Genomic DNA, 20090 nt, shown 5'->3' with positions numbered 1-20090 from the left:
AACCTAACTGTCCCTCACCCAGGCAGGATGAGCTGCAAATAGGTTCTTGGCTAGGGGTGGGACTTTATGTCCAGTTCCTTTACTACATGGCTAGGATTTTCTTTGGCTTGAACTTATGAATATATGTATATATGCATTATATATATGTATATATATAAACATCCATACATATATATGTATGTGTCTGTATGTCACATGTGTGGGAGTGCCCATAGAGGCCAGAGGGTATTGGATCCCTCGAAGCTACAGTTATAGATAGATGGTTGTGAGCCATGTGTGGGGGAAGGGAATCAAACTCAAATCCTGCAGAAGAGCAGGAAGTTGTTTTTTTTTTTTCCCTTTTTTTTTTTTTTGGTTTTTCGAGACAGGGTTTTTCTGTCTAGCCCTGGCTGTCCTGGAACTCACTTTGTAGACCAGGCTGGCCTCGAACTCAGAAATCCGCCTGCCTCTGCCTCCCGAGTGCTGGGATTAAAGGCGTACGCCACCACGCCAGGCTAGGAAGTTGTTTTAAATATCTCTTGTCCTGAGACTCTTTCACTTCCCAACCACCTACAGGCTTTTAGAAGTACCTCTAAAATGAATAGAAGTTTGACACCTCTAGTACATAGGAAAAGATTTGGGAGGATTCAGAATTAGAAATCTGGCTTGTTTCTGTCATTTTCATCTTTCAGTAGCATGCCTTTCTTCACCTTCAAGCCATAGGTTAAATATGTTTGGCTAAAGAAGCTATTTCATGAGTTAGGGACCATGTTGGTAAATGGTAAAAGCAAATCCTTGGTACCTAAAGTGGCAGAGGAACTTGTGCTGCTCTTGACGATGCTGATATGAGACCTTTCAGACTGATTAGTTTTGTATAGAGTGTAACTTGAATTTTGTAGACTATTTATGTTTATAGTCTCTGTGTTAGGGAATTAAGTTAGAGTTGAAAGTTGTCACATTCATGGCTTTAGAAAGGAAAAGACACAGACTACTGCAATGTAAGATGTATTTCAAACACGGTGTTTTAGACTGCTCTTCTTGAAAACGGAATAATAACTAATTAAAAAAACATTTCAGAGTAGGGCTGAGGGTGTGATTTAGAGATAGACAGATTGTCTAACATTGATTGAGGACTTGGGTTCAATTCCTAAGCAGCACACTACACCAGTATTCCACCACACAAACACACACACACACACACACACACACACACACACACACACCATAAAACAAAAACAATTAGAAAAAAGCAATTTATCTATCAAGCAAATTTAACAAATTCAAGCATCAGCAATACCCTAAAAGCAATTTAATTTTTCCAAACAAACAAACAAACAAACCCTTACTTTTTCAAAAGGCTAATTTAAAGGGCCAATATCCAATATATGCAAAGTACTCAAGAAGTCAGACTCCAGAAAACCAAATAACCCTATTTAAAAATGGGGTAGAGAGCTAAACAAAGAATTCTCAACTGAGGAATACCAAATGGCTGAAAAGCACCTAAAAAAAATGTTCAACATCCTTAATCATCAGGGAAATGCAAATCAAAACACCCCCNAGATTCCACCTCACACCAGTCAGAATGGCTAAGATCAAAAATTCAGGTGACAGCAGATGCTGGCGAGGATGTGGAGAAAGAGGAACACTCCTCCATTGCTGGTGGGATTGCAAGCTTGTACAACCACTCTGGAAATCAGTTTAGCAGTTCCTCAACAAATTGGACATAGTACTACCAGAAGATCCAGCAATACCTCTCCTGGGCATATATCCAGAAGATGTCCCAACCGGTAAAAAGGACACATGCTTCACTGTGTTCACAGCAGCCTTATTTATAATAGCCAGAAGCTGGAAAAGAACCCAGCTGTCCCTCAACAGAGGAATGGATACAGAAAATGAGGTACATTTATATAATGGAGTACTACTCAGCTATTAAAAAGAATGAATTTATGAAATTCTTAGACAAATGGATGGATCTGGAGGATATCATCCTGAGTGAGGTAACCCAATCACAAAAGAACACACATGATATGAACTCACTGATAAGTGGATATTAGCCCAGAAGCTCAGAATATCCAAGATACAATTTGCAAAACACATGAAACTCAAGAAGAAGTAAGACCAAAGTGTGAATACTTCGTTCCTTCTTAGAATGGGGAACAAAATACCCATGGAAGGAGTCACAGCAACAAAGTTCAGAGCAGAAACTGAAGGAAGGACCATCCAGAGACTGCCCCACCTGGGGATCCATCCCATAAGCAACCACCAAACCCAGACACTATTGCAGATGTCAACAAGAGCTCGCTGACAGGAGCCTGATATAGCTGACCCTGTGAGGCTCTGCCAGTGCCTGACTAATACAGAAGTGGATGCTCACAGCCAACCATTGGACTGAGCACAGGGTCCCCAATGGAGGAGCTAGAGAAAGTGTGGGAAGATAATTGTAATTCACCTAAGGAGCTGACGGGGTTTGCAGCCCCATAGGAGGAACAGCAAGATGAACCAACCAGTACCTCCAGAGCTCCCAGGGACTAAACCACCAACCAAAGAATATACATGGTGGGAGATGTGGCTCAGCTGCATATGTAGCAGAGGATGGCCTGGTCAGACATCAATGGGACGAGAGGCCCTTTGGTCCTATGAAGGCTTGATGCCCCAGTGTAGGGGAAGGCCAGGGCCAGGAAGTGGGAGTGGGTGGGTTAGTGAGCAGGGGTATGGGGTAGGGGATAGGGGATTTTCAGAGGGCAAACTAGGAATGGGGTTAACATTTGAAATATAGATAAAGAAAATATCTAATAAAAAAGAAAACAAAAAGGGCTAATTTAAATCTATGATGTAAATATGAATTAAAAATTTTAAATGGATTTCTATTTTGACACAGTAACTGCACATTTTTGATGTATAGTATATCTCAATAAATGTACGCAACAGGCAATGATCATACAAGGGTGAATTACAATTATCTTCCCACAATGCTGTGACAAAAAGAACAAAATTTCATAGTTCATACTCACCTTTAGCAGTATTTATCAGTTTAGTTTTCTGTTGCAAACACTCCCAGACACATGTTCTTAGAAACCTACTTCTCTGACCTTTACCTATTTTTTTCTTCAAATGTGATAATCAGATCATATGATGGAGTAAAGAATAATTTTATTTTTTGTCAACTTGACAAAAACCTCAACTGAAAAATATTGCCTCCATCAGATTGGTCTATGGTATGTTTGTGGGACATTTTCTTTTTTTGGGGGGGGTGGGGTTTTAAGACAGGGTTTCTCTGTATAGCCCTGGCTGTCCTGGAACTCACTCTGTAGACCAGAAATCTGCCTGCCTCTGCCTCCCAAGTGCTGGGATTAAAGGCGTGCACCACCACTGCCTGGCTGACATTTTCTTGATTAATGTCTGACGTGATAGAGCCCAGGCCATTGTGGGCAATGCCACTTTTGAGTAGGTGTTCCTGGATTCTATGAGAAAACAGTCCAAGCAAGCCAGCTTCTACTCCATTCATGCCTTGAATCTATTTACTACTTGTTTTTATAAATAAAGTTTTATTGGCACCCAACAATATCCGTTTGTATATGAATTATCTACGGCTGTATTTTTTTGGTGAGTTTTGTTTTTTTAACTTGGCCTTGATCTTACTCTGCAGCTCCCACTAACTCTGAAATTGATGCCTACTGCTGCAGCCTGGGTAATAGCATTACCCAGGTACATCATGTATGGCACCACGGCTGTGTTTTTGCAACAATAGCAGTGTTGAGTAATGGTGAGAATAATTCACAGAGGCTCATATGTCTTCTTATTTTTAATGAAGTCTCCTGAGCAGGTATAATGAAACTTGCAGACCTCAACCTATCATAGCTGACCTGACAGAGGCAAGTGATGAAATATACTAGGCCTAAGAAACAGTTTGAGGTATAGAAGATGGGGTACCAAAATAGTGATGCCTATCTCACTTCTCTTAGCATTTCACTTTTAAATCACAAATATGATTTTGGTTCATGCAACCTTTGCAATGATATATGAAATTTCTCTGATATAAATGATCTAAATATATATGTTAAGGGGTTCACTTAAGTCAGCACATAAAAATCTAATCTAACTATTCATATTTATATAAAATACATATTAACATTTCAAATTCTAAGTTACTGATGTGTCACTTACCTGAACAATTGAATGCACACCAACTGTCTGCATAGCTTGGCTTTCATCATCTGAGGTAATAGCAACAAAACTAAACCCCCGAAAAAGCTGATGTGCGTTAGCACTAGGTGGAATGCCCGGTGAATCTAAAAAGAATGAGGAAATACTAAGAAGACTCTTGGGATGGTATTTAAGGGGAAAACTGTTAACAGTTTGAATGGTCTTACTTATTCTGGAGTTCTCAGTTACCTAGTATGTGTACATGTATAAACACATACCTATATACCTCTTGCTATTCAAGATAACTCAGTGAGCAGTGTGTTACATCTATCCTGATTATTTACTATAATCATCAACCTACTAATTTAGTTTCACAGCCTAGAAAATAGTTAATGTTTGGATAGCATAATAAATCAATGAATTATTGGGTTAACGGTATTTGAAATTAGTATCATGCCATTTACCTTCTTAGAACAAGGAAAATTTTCTTGATCTGTGCTGTCCAATTATGGTAAGTAACCACATATAGTTACTGAATATTTGAAATATACCTACTATGATTAAGAAACTAAATTTTAATTAAATTCAATCAGCCATATGTGACTATCATACTGGGCCTCACAGCCCTACGTGATAATCTATCAATGCTATAACTCCTCATTTTTACTGAGGGTGGGGATGTAAGGTTGATACACAGCAAATTTAGGAGATTCAAGGAAAAGAATTTTTGATTGAACTAGAAACAGAAAGATAGCCATTGTCTTAGATTTGAGTTTTCATGTTTTCTCTTTACCTTTGGGAGTTTTTGCAGTAAACTCAGGATCAAAATAAAATGTATCTTCAGGTCTGCCAGTTGCAGGCTTAAAAGGTGGGTGAATCTCTCTTCTATATAGTTTCTGGTGGAAACAAGAAAGACTTACACATGGGTTGGGTTAACTTTACAAAAATCAAAAAGGAGTTCAAACTTTTCTTTTTATTTAAAGTAGTAGTGAAATCCCAGAGCCTTGGAAATGCTCCCTCAATCCCCTCAGGTGTGTCTTCAGACTATACTTACATTCCAGTCTATTGTTGAGAAAAATGAATGTCTTTTAATTTCTTCAACTCCATCTGGTCCAGCACCTATCAGAAATTGATTGGTAATTGATTTTTGAGGACAAATGTGTATATATTGTTCACAGTCTTTGCTTTAGATTAATTGTCTGGATATATAATAGCCCCACTTAAAAATATCCATCTTCTATTGAAAAAACCAATACAAACTCATCAAGGAAACTAATTAATTCAATGTCTTTACCTAATCTGTTTGCAGGATTCCGTTTGAAAAGCATTCGTAAAAGACTCTGGGCTTCAGGACTCAGAAACTGTGGCATCCCGAGTTTGGCTCTAAATATAAAATCCACGTAACAACATTTAACTTTTGGAGGCATTTTTCATCTTTAAACATTAAACTACAATGGCACTATCTTATAGAACTACAATGCAGTATCATAACTGGGGTATTGACTCCGAGATAATCTACTGATTTCATCCAAATGGCTCCACTTTTATTTGCAATTCTATGTTTACGTAGTTTTAATTTTATGCAATGAATAATATTCATATGCATGAATAATCTCCTAGATGGATATACTAGTTTGTCTATTTACCTTCTGAAGGATACTTGAATTGTGTTCAGTTTGGATGACTATGAATAAAGCTGCTACAAACATTCATGTACAGGTTTTTGAGTAAAATATTTTATATAAAATCAATACTATGAGAATAAGGTCATCTGAGACTTAGTTATAGTGATTAATCTTCTGCCTGTTAGCATTTCTTCATAAGCAAAGGCATTAACATGGGACATAGTGAAGGAATTGCAAGTAATTTTTAAAGTTTTTAAAAACAATGTTATGTGTGTAACTGTTTTGCCTGAATGTATGTCTGTGAACCATGTGCAGGTAGTTCCCAAGGAGGCAGAATAGGGCATTAGATCCCCTGCAACTAAAGTTACACGTGGTTACATGCTGTCACGTGGATGTCAGGAATCAGATATGGGTCCTCTGCAAGTTACAAGTGCTATCAGTCAGCTAAGTCATCTCTCTAGTCCCCCTTCAAATTAATTTAAAGGTTGAATTTAGTTTAAAGTTACTCACTAGGCTAGTATTGCCCAAAATGTTACTAAATGATACCCCCCTACATATCTGACGACAACATTAAAGGACAATCTATAACCCAGTGAGCTTATAGATTGTGATTTATTATAGAACAGAATAAAATAGTCATAGGAGGCAGAATAAGGGAGGGAACTGGGTAGGACAATGAATGAGGAAGGGATTGGGGGATCAGGATCAGGAGTGAGGAGAGACGAGAGAGATGGTCAGAGGGCCAGGAGAATGAATGGAAATTTGCTTTTCAGAGTGTGGCGGGGAGGTGGGAGAAAAATCTCCAGGAATTCTCAGAGATCTGAGATGGGGGAGGCTTCCACAAGTTAGTACAAGTGACCTTAGCCAAGATGCCCAATAGTAGGGATATGGAACCTGAAGAAAAAGACAGAGCAGAGACTGAGGGAATGGCTAAGTAGTAACAGCATAACTTGAGATCCATCTCATGGGCAAGCACCAATCCCTGAAATTATTAATACACTGTTATGCTTGCAGACAGGAGGCTAGCATAATGTCCTCTGAGAGGCTCCATCCAGCAGCTGACTGAAAACAGATGCAGACACCTACAGCTAAACAATGGACAGCAGTCGAATATCCTTATGGAAGAGTTGGGGGGAAGGATTGAAGGCCCTGAAGGGGATAGGAACTCCACAGGAAGACCAACAGAGTCAACTAACCTGGACCTCTAGGAGGTCCCAGAGACTGAATCACCTATGAAAGAGCATACACAGGCTGGGCTGAAGCTCCCTGACACATATGTAGCAGATGTGCAGCTCAGTCTCCATGTGGGTCCCCCAACAACTAGAGCAGGGACTGTCGCTAAAGCTGTTCCCTGTATGTGGGGTACGCTCTTCTACTTGGGCTGCCTTGTCTTGCCTAAATGGGAGAGGATGCGCCTAACCCTGCAGAAACTTGATGTGCCAGGGTGGGCAGATAACGAGGGGGGCCACACCCTCATAGAAGGGGAGGAGTGATGGGGAAGGGACTCTGTGGGGGGGGGGAGAATTGGGGGAGGGCAGGGATTGGGATATAAAAAAATTAAAAGGCTAAGAAATGTAGAATAAATAAATCATTTATTTTCTAAATATCTATCTCTAGCAGCCCCTTTGAGAGTTATGATTGTTACAGGAAAAACCAGAAAAGCACTGTTGTATTCAGTACTAGGGTATGGCAGAAGTCTTGAAAAAGTGGTCTAGCACCCCCAGACTTATTTCAAGATGATAACTCAAGGGTAGCAGAGAACAATCTGGGATGGAAAGAGGCACTATACTTAAGACTGCGGATCAACAGAGTGAGATATTTCCCATGGCTTGAATACTGTGAGCAATGCATTGCAAAGGAAGGCCTAGAACAATGAAATAATTCTAAGATAAGACCAGAATATCTGGATATGAAAGAAGGAAGAAGACATGTTTCTGGCTTGGAAAATAGTATACAAGAAAATGTTTATTGGACATATAAGGATAGGAAAGGAACAGCAAACAGGGACTTAGTTTAAAGACACAATCACACAGCAGTGGTGGCGCACACCTTTAATCCCAGCACTTGGGAGGCAAAGGTAGGTGAATTTCTGAGTTTGAGGCCAACCTGGTCTACAGAGTGAGTTCCAGGACAGCCAGGGCTACACAGAGAAACCCTGTCTCCAAAACCAAAAACCGAACAAGAACAAGCAGAAGCAGAAGAAGACATGAAGTCATGCATAAGAATACTTTGAAGGTAAAAACTAGTTTGAGAGTAGATGGAGGAAAGGCTGAAGTCAAGGAACTGAATACAGAGAAGGAAGGGAGGGAGAAAAACACATCAGAAATGGAACCCTGGTGAGAAGACAGTTTAAGGGGTGGTTAGAAAAAAAGCATTTTGAACATTAAAATTAATATACATTGGGAGGAGAGTTCAGAGGTAGGGCATATGTTAGCATGCACAGGGCCCTAGGTTCAATTCCAGCATCAAGAATCAATCAACCAACCAATCAACCAACCACAACTGGTTGAATCATGCTGCTTATTTGCATGCAAGAAAATTTCATTGTTTCATGAAATACCAGCTAATAAGTTGAGGAAAAACAGCAGTAGAAGAATCACCAGTTAGAATCTTTAAAAGATTTTTAAAGTAATGATTATTAACAAATTATACCATCAGATAATGTTTAGACAATATTTGACAGGAAACTATAATGGCGGGCTCAGCTGGAATCAAAGTGAGACAATCACATATTATAAGGCCTCTGGCTTAATGAAATAGGAGTACACATATAAGCCATCAAATAATAGTACCCAGAACTTTGAATGCTCAAGTATGATGGCACATACCTAGTAGTACTTTTAGAGGCTGAGGCAGGAGGATTGAAAGTTAGAAACTAGTCTAAGATACTTGCATTAAGTTTCAGATCAATCTGGACTACACAGTCAGACTGTCACAGAACTACAAAACCAAATCAAATACCATCACAGAAACAAGAATTTAAGCAAAAAACAGGAAAGAGGAATAAATTACTAAGTTATTGGCACAGTTCTCAAAGTAGACTAATAGTTATGTAACCAAGGTAATTAAGGAATCACAGAACTGGTTTTAAATCCATTCAATTATCAATGACAATTTTCCTGGAAAACTGCCATGCCAACTGATCTTTGTTATCTCTGAAAATTAGCAAATCAGGAACAGCCTCATTTATATAAACACACCTCAAGTGCCAACTGGTTGGCAGTCCTACCAAAGTAATTACACTCTTATATGTGAAGCCAACCCACTTTTGGACGTGAAAGCCTACTAGTACTTGAATCATACCATTCCCTAAAAACATGTGTAAGAATAGCTGGGTCTGGTGGCACATTCTTATATTCCCAACACTCAGGAGGCTGAAGATAGAGAATAAAAAATTGATCCAGTCTGAGCTACATAATGAGATACTATCTTAAAATAATACACCACACACACACACACACAGACACACACACACCCCAAAACCAAACCAAAAACAGAGAAAAAGAACAACAGTTAGAGAGGTAAGAGAAACAGAAGAGAGTAGGAAATAACAAGACAGCTAGTGTATGTATAAGCACGTATATGTAGGAGCTAATAGTGTCAGACACTCCTTGGAGAAACTTGCCTTAATTCTCTCTTGTAAAATACCTCCTTATTTTTCCTTCATACTGGTCACTAACAAAGTAAGTCCACCCTAACATAATATCCCAGGGCAGCTGACATCTTTATTTAAGCATCAATTTTATACTTCTTCCACAAGAACAGAAGGTCTGCAAGACACTGAAGATCTTTTCAATATTGTTAATTCTACATTCTCACTATTGTAGCAAGTACTCTATTACTTGTTGAACAATATGAGTGAGCAAAAGGATTAACTTCTGACAACCTGTCATGATTTAGCCACTAGAAGGCAATCACAATCAAATGAAGAACAGTTTTAGTCAAGTGCTAGGTATGAACAAATAGGCTGTGGAGTAAAAGCAGCTGAAGAATGGTAACAAAAATCCCCTGACTACACTAAAAGAGGCTTTGTTGAAAGGATGAAAGAAGATGAAGTAGTAAGTGGAAAGGAAAGCCAGGTCAAAGTTTTGTTGTTGTTGTTGTTGTTGTTAAACACTAGAGAGTGCTAGTTGAAACTACAGGCTAGGCAATGAAATTTTGATAAGTGTGAGTTCGGTGAGCATTCATTTATGTAGTATGTAATATGTACTTTTTAACCTTTTTATTGTGCAGAATACCATGCCAAAAACCTGTCAAAGCAAACAAGTGCTCACCCAAAGTACACAGTTCAATAAATAGCTGTTGGGCCAAGAATGATAGCATTGCCAGAAACTATCATCTAACAGAACCACCTTTTTTTCTTATTTTGTCTCTACTTTTACCACCTGATTATACACCTTAAGAGATGCTTTACTTTTGCTACTCTGTAAGCTTTATAAATAGGAGCATAGAATTGATTCTTTTGGCTCTAAGCCTTATTTCTTACATGCAACTGTGGCATGCCCATTTTCTTTGCTATATGGCATACTATGTTCATATAAAGGCCTGAACCTGCTTTTATGACTCCTGAGTCAAGACTTATTTTAGTCAGGCATAGTGGTATATGTATGTAGATGGCAGTACTGAGAAGAATATTGAACAATTATGAGTTCTTGATTACATTGGGCTTGATTAGATTTGACCTTGTCTCAAAATACAAACAAAAACCAATTGTTTTATATTTGTATAATATTGGATAAAGAAATAAAACACAGACGAATGTAATGCTCAACTGCATGAATATTATCATAATCTACTATATTATTACTAATACAGTGTCCACTATTACCAGTTACATTGTTCTGACCATCATTACATTGATTTCTTGACTACACTGTCACATAAACATTAAGTACATGCCTAGGAGTAGGGTAAACAGACAACGGCATGCATATATGGAATTATCTTTAGTTTAAAGCATTTATTTTTTTAAAGATAGATTTATTTATTTATTTATTTATTTAATGCGAGTACATCACTGTCTTTAGACACACCAGAAGAGGGCATCAGATCCCATTACAGATGGTTGTGAGCCACCATGTAGTTGCTGGGATTTGAACTCAGGACCTCTGGAAGAGCAGTCAGTACTCTTAACTGATGAGCCATCTCTCCAGCCTCCTGAAGCATTGATTTTAAAATCTCACCAAAACATACTCATTTGGAAGTACTTACTTAAGAATCATAGTCATTGTTTCTTTACGATCTTTTCCTTGGAAAGGTAGTGTACCAGTGAGCATTTCAAACTACAGAAAGGTAAAACAGGTATTAGCCAAGAAGTATAACATTTCAAGACCAGAGGTTAAAATTGCTATATACAGAAAGCCATTTTCTCCTTTCTTTTATTTAAAACTGCATAAAATCATCCTATTATAGTGTTACTGACTATGCAAACTGTATCACAATACATTAAATAGTTTTTATTTTTATTTTTTGAAGATTTATTCATTTATTACATATTAGTACACTGTAGCTGTCTTCAGACACACCAGAAGAGGGCATCAGATCTCATTACAGATGGCAGTAAGCTACCATGTGGTTGCTGGGATTTGAACTCAGTACCTCTGGAAGAGTAGTCAGTGCTCTTAACCACTGAGCCCTCTCTCTAGCCCTAAATATATTTTTAAAAATAAACATTAAGTTTCTACTGAGCTTTTTGATAATTTAAAAACATAAATAATGGGGGCTGGAAAGATGGCTCTCATCCGTAATGAGATCTGACATCCTCTTCTGGTGTGTCTGAAGACAGCTACAGTGTACTTAGATATAATAATAAATAAATCTTTTTAAAAAACATAAATAACTATACAATTTTGCAGAAATCAATCCTCTTTTAAATGGCATTTGAAAGATGTAAATATGTGACTAGTCTAACAGACTACCAATTTCCTATTAAGCTTTTAGAAGGGTTATTGTTAACAGACTTCTCTAAGAGGCTTTTACAAAGAATAAACATCATTAATGTCTTCAGGTTTGTCTAACCTAATGATTCTGTAACACAATGTTGTCATTTATAAAGGTCATGCTTTGAGAACCACAAAATCAGGTCAATAGGTAACACCCCAAACCCTATTTTCCTAATGCTTTAGGTAAGTTTATAATTTTGTATTGAGCTGTATTCATACATATTCTGGGGTACCTGCAGCCCATGGACTGCAAGTTGGACACATATGCCAAAAAAAAAAAAAAATCAAAGGAAATCTATTTTGGACTTTTCAAATTAGGATGAGATTGAAGCAACCAACAGGTTCCCTAGTCCTACCCTTCAGGCAATCATTTGATTGATTTGGTTACTTAGTTCTAAGAAACCCTCATAATATGCCCTGGTAAAACTCATTTAACAAACAAAATAACTTCCCCCCCCCTCTAAAAATCCGAAATTCAACTCTTACCATCAACACACCAAAGGACCACCAGTCCGCACTCTGAGTGTGACCTCTGCGGTTAACTACTTCTGGAGCCATGTATTCCACAGTGCCACAAAAAGAGTAAGCCTTCTTCTCATGGTCAATAGATTCCTTACTTAACCCAAAATCTGCCAAAATCAATTTTGAATTAATAAATATCCAAAGTATTTTATATAAAATTTAAACTCTGAATTCCAATACTTATTCATATTTAGAAATATTAACTTAAAAATGTAATAGTTGTTACTCAAAACTTTTATCATAATCAACCTGAAAGGAAATACAGGAGAGAATATTTTAATAAAATGATGATTTTTACCAGTTAACTTGATGTGACCTTCTTCATCAAGAAGTATGCTGCAAGAAAACAAAGTCAGAAAATGTCTTTAAAGCATGCTACACAGAAATGTACAGAAGCTGAACTGGAAATTACTCAACCGTCAGTTGACCATATTCACTGGATGCTTTTGGCCATGAGTAATAATTAAGAAAACAATTAAACAACCTATACTTTTTCAAGATGCTTTAATGCTTTTCTACCTAAATCTTTTTGTCCATACATAGTAGATATCAAGTACATATTCAATCTAAACTTTCTTTTTTTTTGAGACAATATCAATATCTTACATGCACTCAAGGTCTTCCTCCTGCTTTAACCTTCCAAGTGCTGGGAGTACAGATTTATTTATTATTTTATGTATATGAGTATTTTGCTTGCATCTATGTATGTGCACCATGTACATGCTTGGTGCACATGCTTGCCTGGGACTGGAGTTACAGATGGTTGTGAGCCTCCATGTAGGCGCTGGGAATCAAATCCAGGTCCTCTATAAGAGCTCTATAAGGTTCTTATAAGTACTTTTAACTGCTGAGGCAACTCTCCAGCCAAAGATGCTTATATTTTTTGAGATGGGTCTTGGTTATGTCATACAGGCAGGCCATGAACACCTGGACTCACGTGATCTTCTCACCTTCTCTTCTGAGGACTACTAGGTCTACGGGTAAGTACTAATGTGCTTGGCTACTTATACAGTTATAATGGTTGAATTCAATGTGGCTCTCACTTCAAAATAGTTGTTTAAAATTATTCTTTATATACTAGAAAAAGAAAAACAAAACAACGCCTGTATGCATATTCTATGAAATATTAGCTTCTTGATGAATAAATACCACTATAAGAGCTGTGGAAAGTTTGATAAAGTTACATTTAAAAATTGAAAACTTAAGAACAGAATTTCTTTCTTTTTCTTTTTGTTTTTATTTGAGGTAGAGGTCTCTCTATGTAGTTCTGGTTGTTCGAGAGCTTCCTATGTAGACCAGGCTGTCCCCAGAGATCCAGCTAGTTCTGTCTCCTAAGTGCTGGGAATAAAGGCATGCATCCCCAGGCCTGGCTAAGAAGAGATTTTCAATAAACTATATTTCTGAGAAAGGGTTAGCTCTATACCATTCTTCACAGAGCTAAGTAAAAAAAAAGAAATGGTACAATTAGAAGAAAAATATCATCCTTAGATTGGGAAAAACTCTTCTACTACTAAGTCTTAAGAGAAACTACAAAAGATTAGTTGGCCCAATGAGGAAAAAAATGTGTCTAGATTAAAACAATGTAAATACATTCATAATGAAAAGATTTGTAATATTTATGAAACAAAGTCCTTTTTTCCTTTTTGTGATAAGGATCTCAATACATTTTTAGGATGGCATCAGATCTGTGCTCAAGTAATCTCCTGTCTCAGTATTCCCAAGAGATGTGACTATGTGAATGTTTGACTGTTCCTGGATAAATGGCTAGAATTCTTAGTTTGGGGCTGGCAATATAACTCAGTGGGTAAAGGTACTTGCCACCAATCTGATCTCAATTCCCAGGAAAACTGATTGTTGTTGTGTATGTGCACACCCACACAAAATAAAGAATTGAAGGTAATTTAAAAGCCTTTCTAACTTGTAAAATTCTCTTTTAAGTCAATGGGAAAAATGACATTAAAAAAAAAAAAGTAGAAACCATGAATAGAAAACCCATAAATACAAACTGCCACCCAATGGACTTTAACCTCATTAAAGGAATGTAAATGAAAATCAGGAAAGCTGGGCACTGATAGTACACTCCTTTAATCCCAGCACCCAGGAGGCAGAGATAATAGGCAGTTCTGAGTTTGAGGCCAGCCTGGTCTACATAGTTCCAGGACAGCCAGGGGTACATAGATGAACCCTATCTCAAAACAAACAAACAAACAAACAAACAAACAAACAAAGGAAATGAAAATAGGTTAATAGTGTTTAGCAAATAGTTTAAAAGTTTAAGATCACACAGTGTTAGTAGACATGCGAAGTGCTATGGAGTTCTATGAAGTTACTACATTTCATGACCTCCTTTAAACTTGTATCACATTGAATTCAACTTAATAGCATGGCTCCTTACTTTTCTGGTTTTAAGTCTCTATAGATTATTCCCAGGCTATGAAGATGGTCTAAAGCAAGTGCAAGTTCAGCCAAGTAGAATTTGACATCTTCCTCTGTGAACATCACCTAAAACAAAATAATATTCTAACTTTATTTTCTTTTTATGGCTATGATTTTTATGTAAGACTTTAACTAATCAAACAATTTGCAAATATGTCAATCAGGTACAGATTTAGTTACAATTTACTCATGAAAGAAATCTGCAAAATGATTTAATCAGTAGAGTCATATGCACTGTAGCAGAAATGATTTTTTTTAGCATATTAACATTTTTAGAAATGAAAAATGAACTTGAGAACAAATGCTGAATTGATAGTACCAATGATGAAGGACAGTTATTGCTCCATTATCAATTCCAAAAACCAAGAAAGCAGCAGTTGAGGTAAGTTTGTCATATAAAGCACTGCTTTCAGTATAAATTCAAGAGATAGGGAAATAATTCTTTCTGACTCAGTTTCTTGAGTGACAGAATTTTGTACTGCAAGAGAAATTATGATACATACAATACTGAAATAACAAAATTTTCATTGAAATAGAATGAGTAGAAATAAATTAAGAAATAGACATGAATTATATACCTCTTTGGATAAGCGTGTAAACAAATCTCCTCCCCTGAGAAAGTCCAAAATAAGATACAACTTCCCTTCAGTTTGAAAAGCTGAATGAAGAAACAGAATTTTTGTTTAAACCATTGTAGTTTACTTTTGTGGCTTATATTAAGTCAATTCATTCACATATAAATATTTTTTAGCAAGTAAGTGATACCAGAAACTTAAGCTTATTTCTACATGCTTAGTTCTACACAGAAGAAAACATTGATTCTCTTAGAAAATGAGAAAATGTCAAAGACAGTTTCTTAATATGGACCAAAGTTGTTTTTTTTATTTTTTTTCAAGACAGGGTTTCTCTGTGTAGCCCTGGCTGTCCTGGAACTCACTTTGTAGACCAGGCTGGCCTTGAACTCAGAAATCTGCCTACCTCTGCCTCCCAAGTGCTGGGATCAAAGGCGTGCGCCACCACGCCCAGCTTCAGACCAAAGTTTTCTACAGGCAAGAGTCCCTTAAGAATTCTACCATTTTAAAGACATTTTCAGTAAGAAAAACTCACGCCAGAAAGATTTCTTCTTTTTCTTTTTAAATTAATTGTTTTATCTATTCAGAAAGATTTCTTTTAACCATGATCTAAAATAGAACAATATGCCACAGCATGGGGTTGGTTACAGTCAACCACATAGTATATGGATTCTGTGCTTTTACACCCTGAGAAGTAGCACTCGACTTCCAGAGAAAAAGAAAAAGGTAGGTGTAGAGGTTTTAGGATGCTGATATTGGACCTCTTTCTTGTCTTCACTTTGGGCCAACACAAACATAATATAAAATGCTGCTGCAGTGTTAGCTATGTATATTTTAGTATATCTGAATATAGTCAGAGGGTGAAAGAATCAAGGGAAAGTGGTGAGAGGTGCTCCAGAACTTACCGTAATGCAATTTGACAATGAAAGGGTGATTGACTTCTACCAAGATATCACGTTCCATTTTTGTCCTAACACGGTCTCGAACTATAAAAGATTGCACACATGATACAATATAAGTATTTTTAAAGATAATATTAAAACAAATTATTTTTAGATCCCATTTTAAATTCAAATTTTCTTATGTGCATAAAACATGAATTTTTGTTGCTGTTGAATTTTTAAAATCTTTAAAAATAACTTTTACTATATTATATAATCAAAAGCAACTGTGTCTTTAAAAACTCTATGCTTTAAGTTAAAAATATATGACATATCAGGTATTGGGTTTAGAAACATTTTAGTGGGAGTTGTGGAAAATGGTAAAAAGCACGAGAATTCTTTAAAATAAGGCATTTCATGAAATATTAAAACAAAAATCTGAAATAGGTTTCAATACTTTTACTAACCCTATCACCTCAATAAATGTTCATTAAGTTTCTATAAAATGTAGCAGACTTTGTAAAGGATTGATGAAACGTGGTAGATAGGGTAAAGGATACACACACACACATATATATATACATATACACACACATGAATGTATATATATATATATATATATATATATATATATATATATATATATGTGTGTATGTATGTGTGTGTATCTCAAGAGGGAGAAAAAAAGGAGGAAAGGTAGATTGGAAAGGTCGTACAGGAGAAAGACCAAGGGTTTTTTCCTTTTTTAAATTAGAAAGATATGGATTCAAATTTGTTTAATCATGAATAAGTTACTTATTTAACCTCTCTGGAACATCAGTTATCTTGCAGGTATAAAATTGGGTAATTTGACTGTAGTGTTCAATTTGTGATCACTTGGATAAAGTTTATAACCAAAGCCTAGTGTGTAAGAGGTATTTAAGTAATGGGTACTATCATTATTATATCAAAAAGCAGTAGTGTGAATATGATTAAGGAGAAGTTTCCTGAGCAAAGCCTCTAAGCTGGCATTAGAGCAAGAAGTACATCAAAGGTTTCAGAATACAGGGGAGGGATGAGAACTTGTAAATGATCAGAAACCCTCCTGAAAGTCAGATAGAGTGGCATGTGTCTGTAATCACAGCATTTGAGAGGTGGAGGCAGAAGCATTAGGTGTTCAAAGCTATCGTCAGCTCCGTGGGGAGTTTGAGATGAGCCTATGTTAAACCATACTCTTGACTCAAAAAACAAACCGAACCAAAACAACAAAACCTTTTTACCATTTATGTTAGTGATTAAGACTAAAAAGAAAGATGGGGTGGAGGAGACAAGGTAAAACTTAAATTAGTTTTATTCTCAATTTAAGCGAACCAGAGATATTAAAAAAAAAAAAAAAAAACCCAGCAGTAAGACTTCTGGGGAAAACCAAATAAGTAAGAGCCAGTGAACGATGGCTTAGTGGGTACAGGTGCTTACTGCTAAGCCCCATAACCTTGCTTTCATCACTGGGAACCATACACTGCATGGAGAGAACCAACTCTAGCAAGTTGTCCTCTGACTTGATCCCTGGGCCAGCCCCCATCACACACATGAAATAAACTAGTAGTAACAACACCACCAAGACCACCCACTGCTTTCTCTATCCTATCTTCCACCCAACTGAAATTAATGAGTCAGAAATAGGAATCAATTCCTCTTGTTGGCTATGGAGCTCTACCAATTAACTGAAACATTCAGCTAATGTATCAAATTAATTATCAATCTGTGATTTCATTGTCTTGTTATCCTTATTGTATCTAACAGGCTCTGTTTATTTTTATATGAATGAACCTTATCATAATGGCTGGCTGATAATTCTGTTCTAGCCTGATCTAAGTCTTTTTTTTCTTAATTATGGTTAATTATATCATTTGTGATTAGTTCCCATTAAAGTTGAATTCTAAAATTCTAGCTCTTAGAGTACACAAAGTTCATACATTTAAATACCACTACTTTGCCTAAAACACACACCAACATAGCCATTGTATGTATCCTTTCCATTCTTCTACAATGAAAAGCTTTTTGTTTTGTTCTTTTTTAGTCAAGGTCTTAGTATATAGCCTGTGGTAGCCTTGCACTGGAAATGAATTTTGGTTATTCACATTTACTTAAATTGTTTAAAAATTATTATTTATTTACATATTTGTGGTGTGTGTGTGTGTGTGTGTGTGTGTGTGTGTGAGAGAGAGAGAGAGAGAGAGAGAGAGAGAGAGAGAGAGAGAGAGAGAAGACTGAGACTATATGCTTATGTGTCCTGGAGCTGGACTTACAAGAGGTTGTGAGCTGCCAGACATGGGTGCTGGGAACCAAACTCCAGTCCTCTGGAAGAGCAGTGAGCACTCCTTATGGCTGAACCATCTCTCTAGTTCCATGTTTTATTTTTCATTATTATACATTCATTGTATAAAATCATGGGTTTCCTTATGACACTTTATACATGTAACATATTTTTATTATATTCATTACTCTATTACCCTCGTTTGTCCCCTCCTCTTCCCAAATAGTCCCCAGAACACACAGTATTTTTTAATCAGATAACTTCTAAAGTGTTAATGCATATTGAAGATGGCAAAGTGAAATTTCTCTAACAGTTATTAGATTTAAATCTCTTTGACTTGAATATGAGAGTGAATAAAAAATGCTGTTTGTATTTCTAGGACTATATATAGAAAACTGTTTTAAGTAATGATGCATAAACTCTTTTAGGCTAACAGACCAATCTAATTCCCCATTAAACTGATCTGATGTCATTAACTTCTAGTTGATCCCACTCGGTTTATCAGTAGAAACTTTGAAATGGAAAGAGACTTCTCAGTAAACATGAGTTACTTATTCCTAGAGCTCCATCAAAAGGACATTATTAGGAAAATAATAGTATCAAGCTCTTAGATATAAGGTCTACATTTTGAGACTCTTCACGGGTGCCTATCATCACTGAAATACCAACCAGATACAGATCTATGAAAAACTCCAATTTACACATTAGGCCCAGGAAAAGATAAATAAAAACAAATAATAAAGTTCCTTGAGTGTGTTCTCATGTCCACTTTTCACTTAAAATGGCACATGCCTTTAATCCCAGCACTTGGGAGGCAGAGGCAGGAGGATTTCTGAGTTCAAGGCCAGCCTGGTCTACAGAGTGAGCTCCAGGACAGCCAGGGCTACACAGAGAAACCCTGTCTCGAAAAAACAAACAAACAAACAAACCAAAACAAACAAACAAAAAGAAGTACTTTATGTATTCTCTTTGGCATGCTTGAATTACTAACTTTATCAATTTTGTAGTTTGGAGCAATTAACGTAAGTTTTGCCTGAAATTTCTTAGAAAACAGAATCAAATTAAATATCAAAATAAAACAAAAGCCAAAATCCCAGAAAGGATAAAGTTAATAAAACTTAGGAAACCATCCAGGAAGCACAACATACACAAAGACTATGTGTTACAAAAGAAAGAATACATAACAAAAAAACTTCCACAGAACTAGAATATATGAGTTCCTAGTTTCATTGGAAACACCCCACATACCGTATGATGAAATTTTACACTACACATAGAAAGATACTCCATAAATTTCAAGACACAAGGATAAAGAAGATTTTACCTATAGACTTCTGGAGAGGAAAAGTTGCTTACATACAAAGAACTGGAAAACATTTTATGTGTATGAGTGGTTTGCCTGTATGCCCATGTCCTACATTCATGCAGTTCTTATGGAGGCCAGAAGAGGGCAGTGGAATCCCTTGGAACTGGAGTTACAGACAGCTGAGCTGTCTTGGGGATGCTAGGAAATGAAGCTAGCTTCTCGGAAGAGCACCAAGTGCTCAGCAACATTTACTTTAATCATATCTTCTATTAAACATGATGTCAATTTCCCAAACATTCATTTTTCAATATCTATAACTATAAACGTTTCTGTGAATTTTCAAGTACAGGAACTCATTTTGTTTTTTTTTTTTTTTTTTTTTTTTTTT

General features: G+C 36.6%; 1 protein-coding gene across 8 annotated transcripts in view; it reads right to left on the bottom strand.

The window, feature by feature from the left end:
- Rps6ka3 (ribosomal protein S6 kinase A3) overlaps positions 1–20090 on the bottom strand; it is a 103788-nt gene that overhangs the window by 20860 nt on the left and 62838 nt on the right. For all 8 annotated transcript variants that reach the window (XM_029473074.1, XM_021153101.1, XM_029473071.1 and 5 more), the window contains 10 exons: positions 16125–16205; positions 15226–15305; positions 14607–14713; positions 12510–12547; positions 12176–12318; positions 10959–11029; positions 5417–5505; positions 5177–5241; positions 4916–5018; positions 4144–4268 (listed from right to left, as the gene is read on the bottom strand). In XM_029473074.1, coding sequence (XP_029328934.1) covers positions 4144–4268; positions 4916–5018; positions 5177–5241; positions 5417–5505; positions 10959–11029; positions 12176–12318; positions 12510–12547; positions 14607–14713; positions 15226–15305; positions 16125–16205 — 902 coding nt within the window. The remainder of the gene's footprint in view (positions 1–4143; positions 4269–4915; positions 5019–5176; positions 5242–5416; positions 5506–10958; positions 11030–12175; positions 12319–12509; positions 12548–14606; positions 14714–15225; positions 15306–16124; positions 16206–20090) is intronic.

Source organism: Mus caroli, chromosome X, assembly GCF_900094665.2.
Source record: "Mus caroli chromosome X, CAROLI_EIJ_v1.1, whole genome shotgun sequence".
NCBI classification, from domain to species: domain Eukaryota; kingdom Metazoa; phylum Chordata; class Mammalia; order Rodentia; family Muridae; genus Mus; species Mus caroli.
Note: the sequence above shows the minus strand (reverse complement) of the source record. Positions and strands in the feature narration are given on the sequence as shown.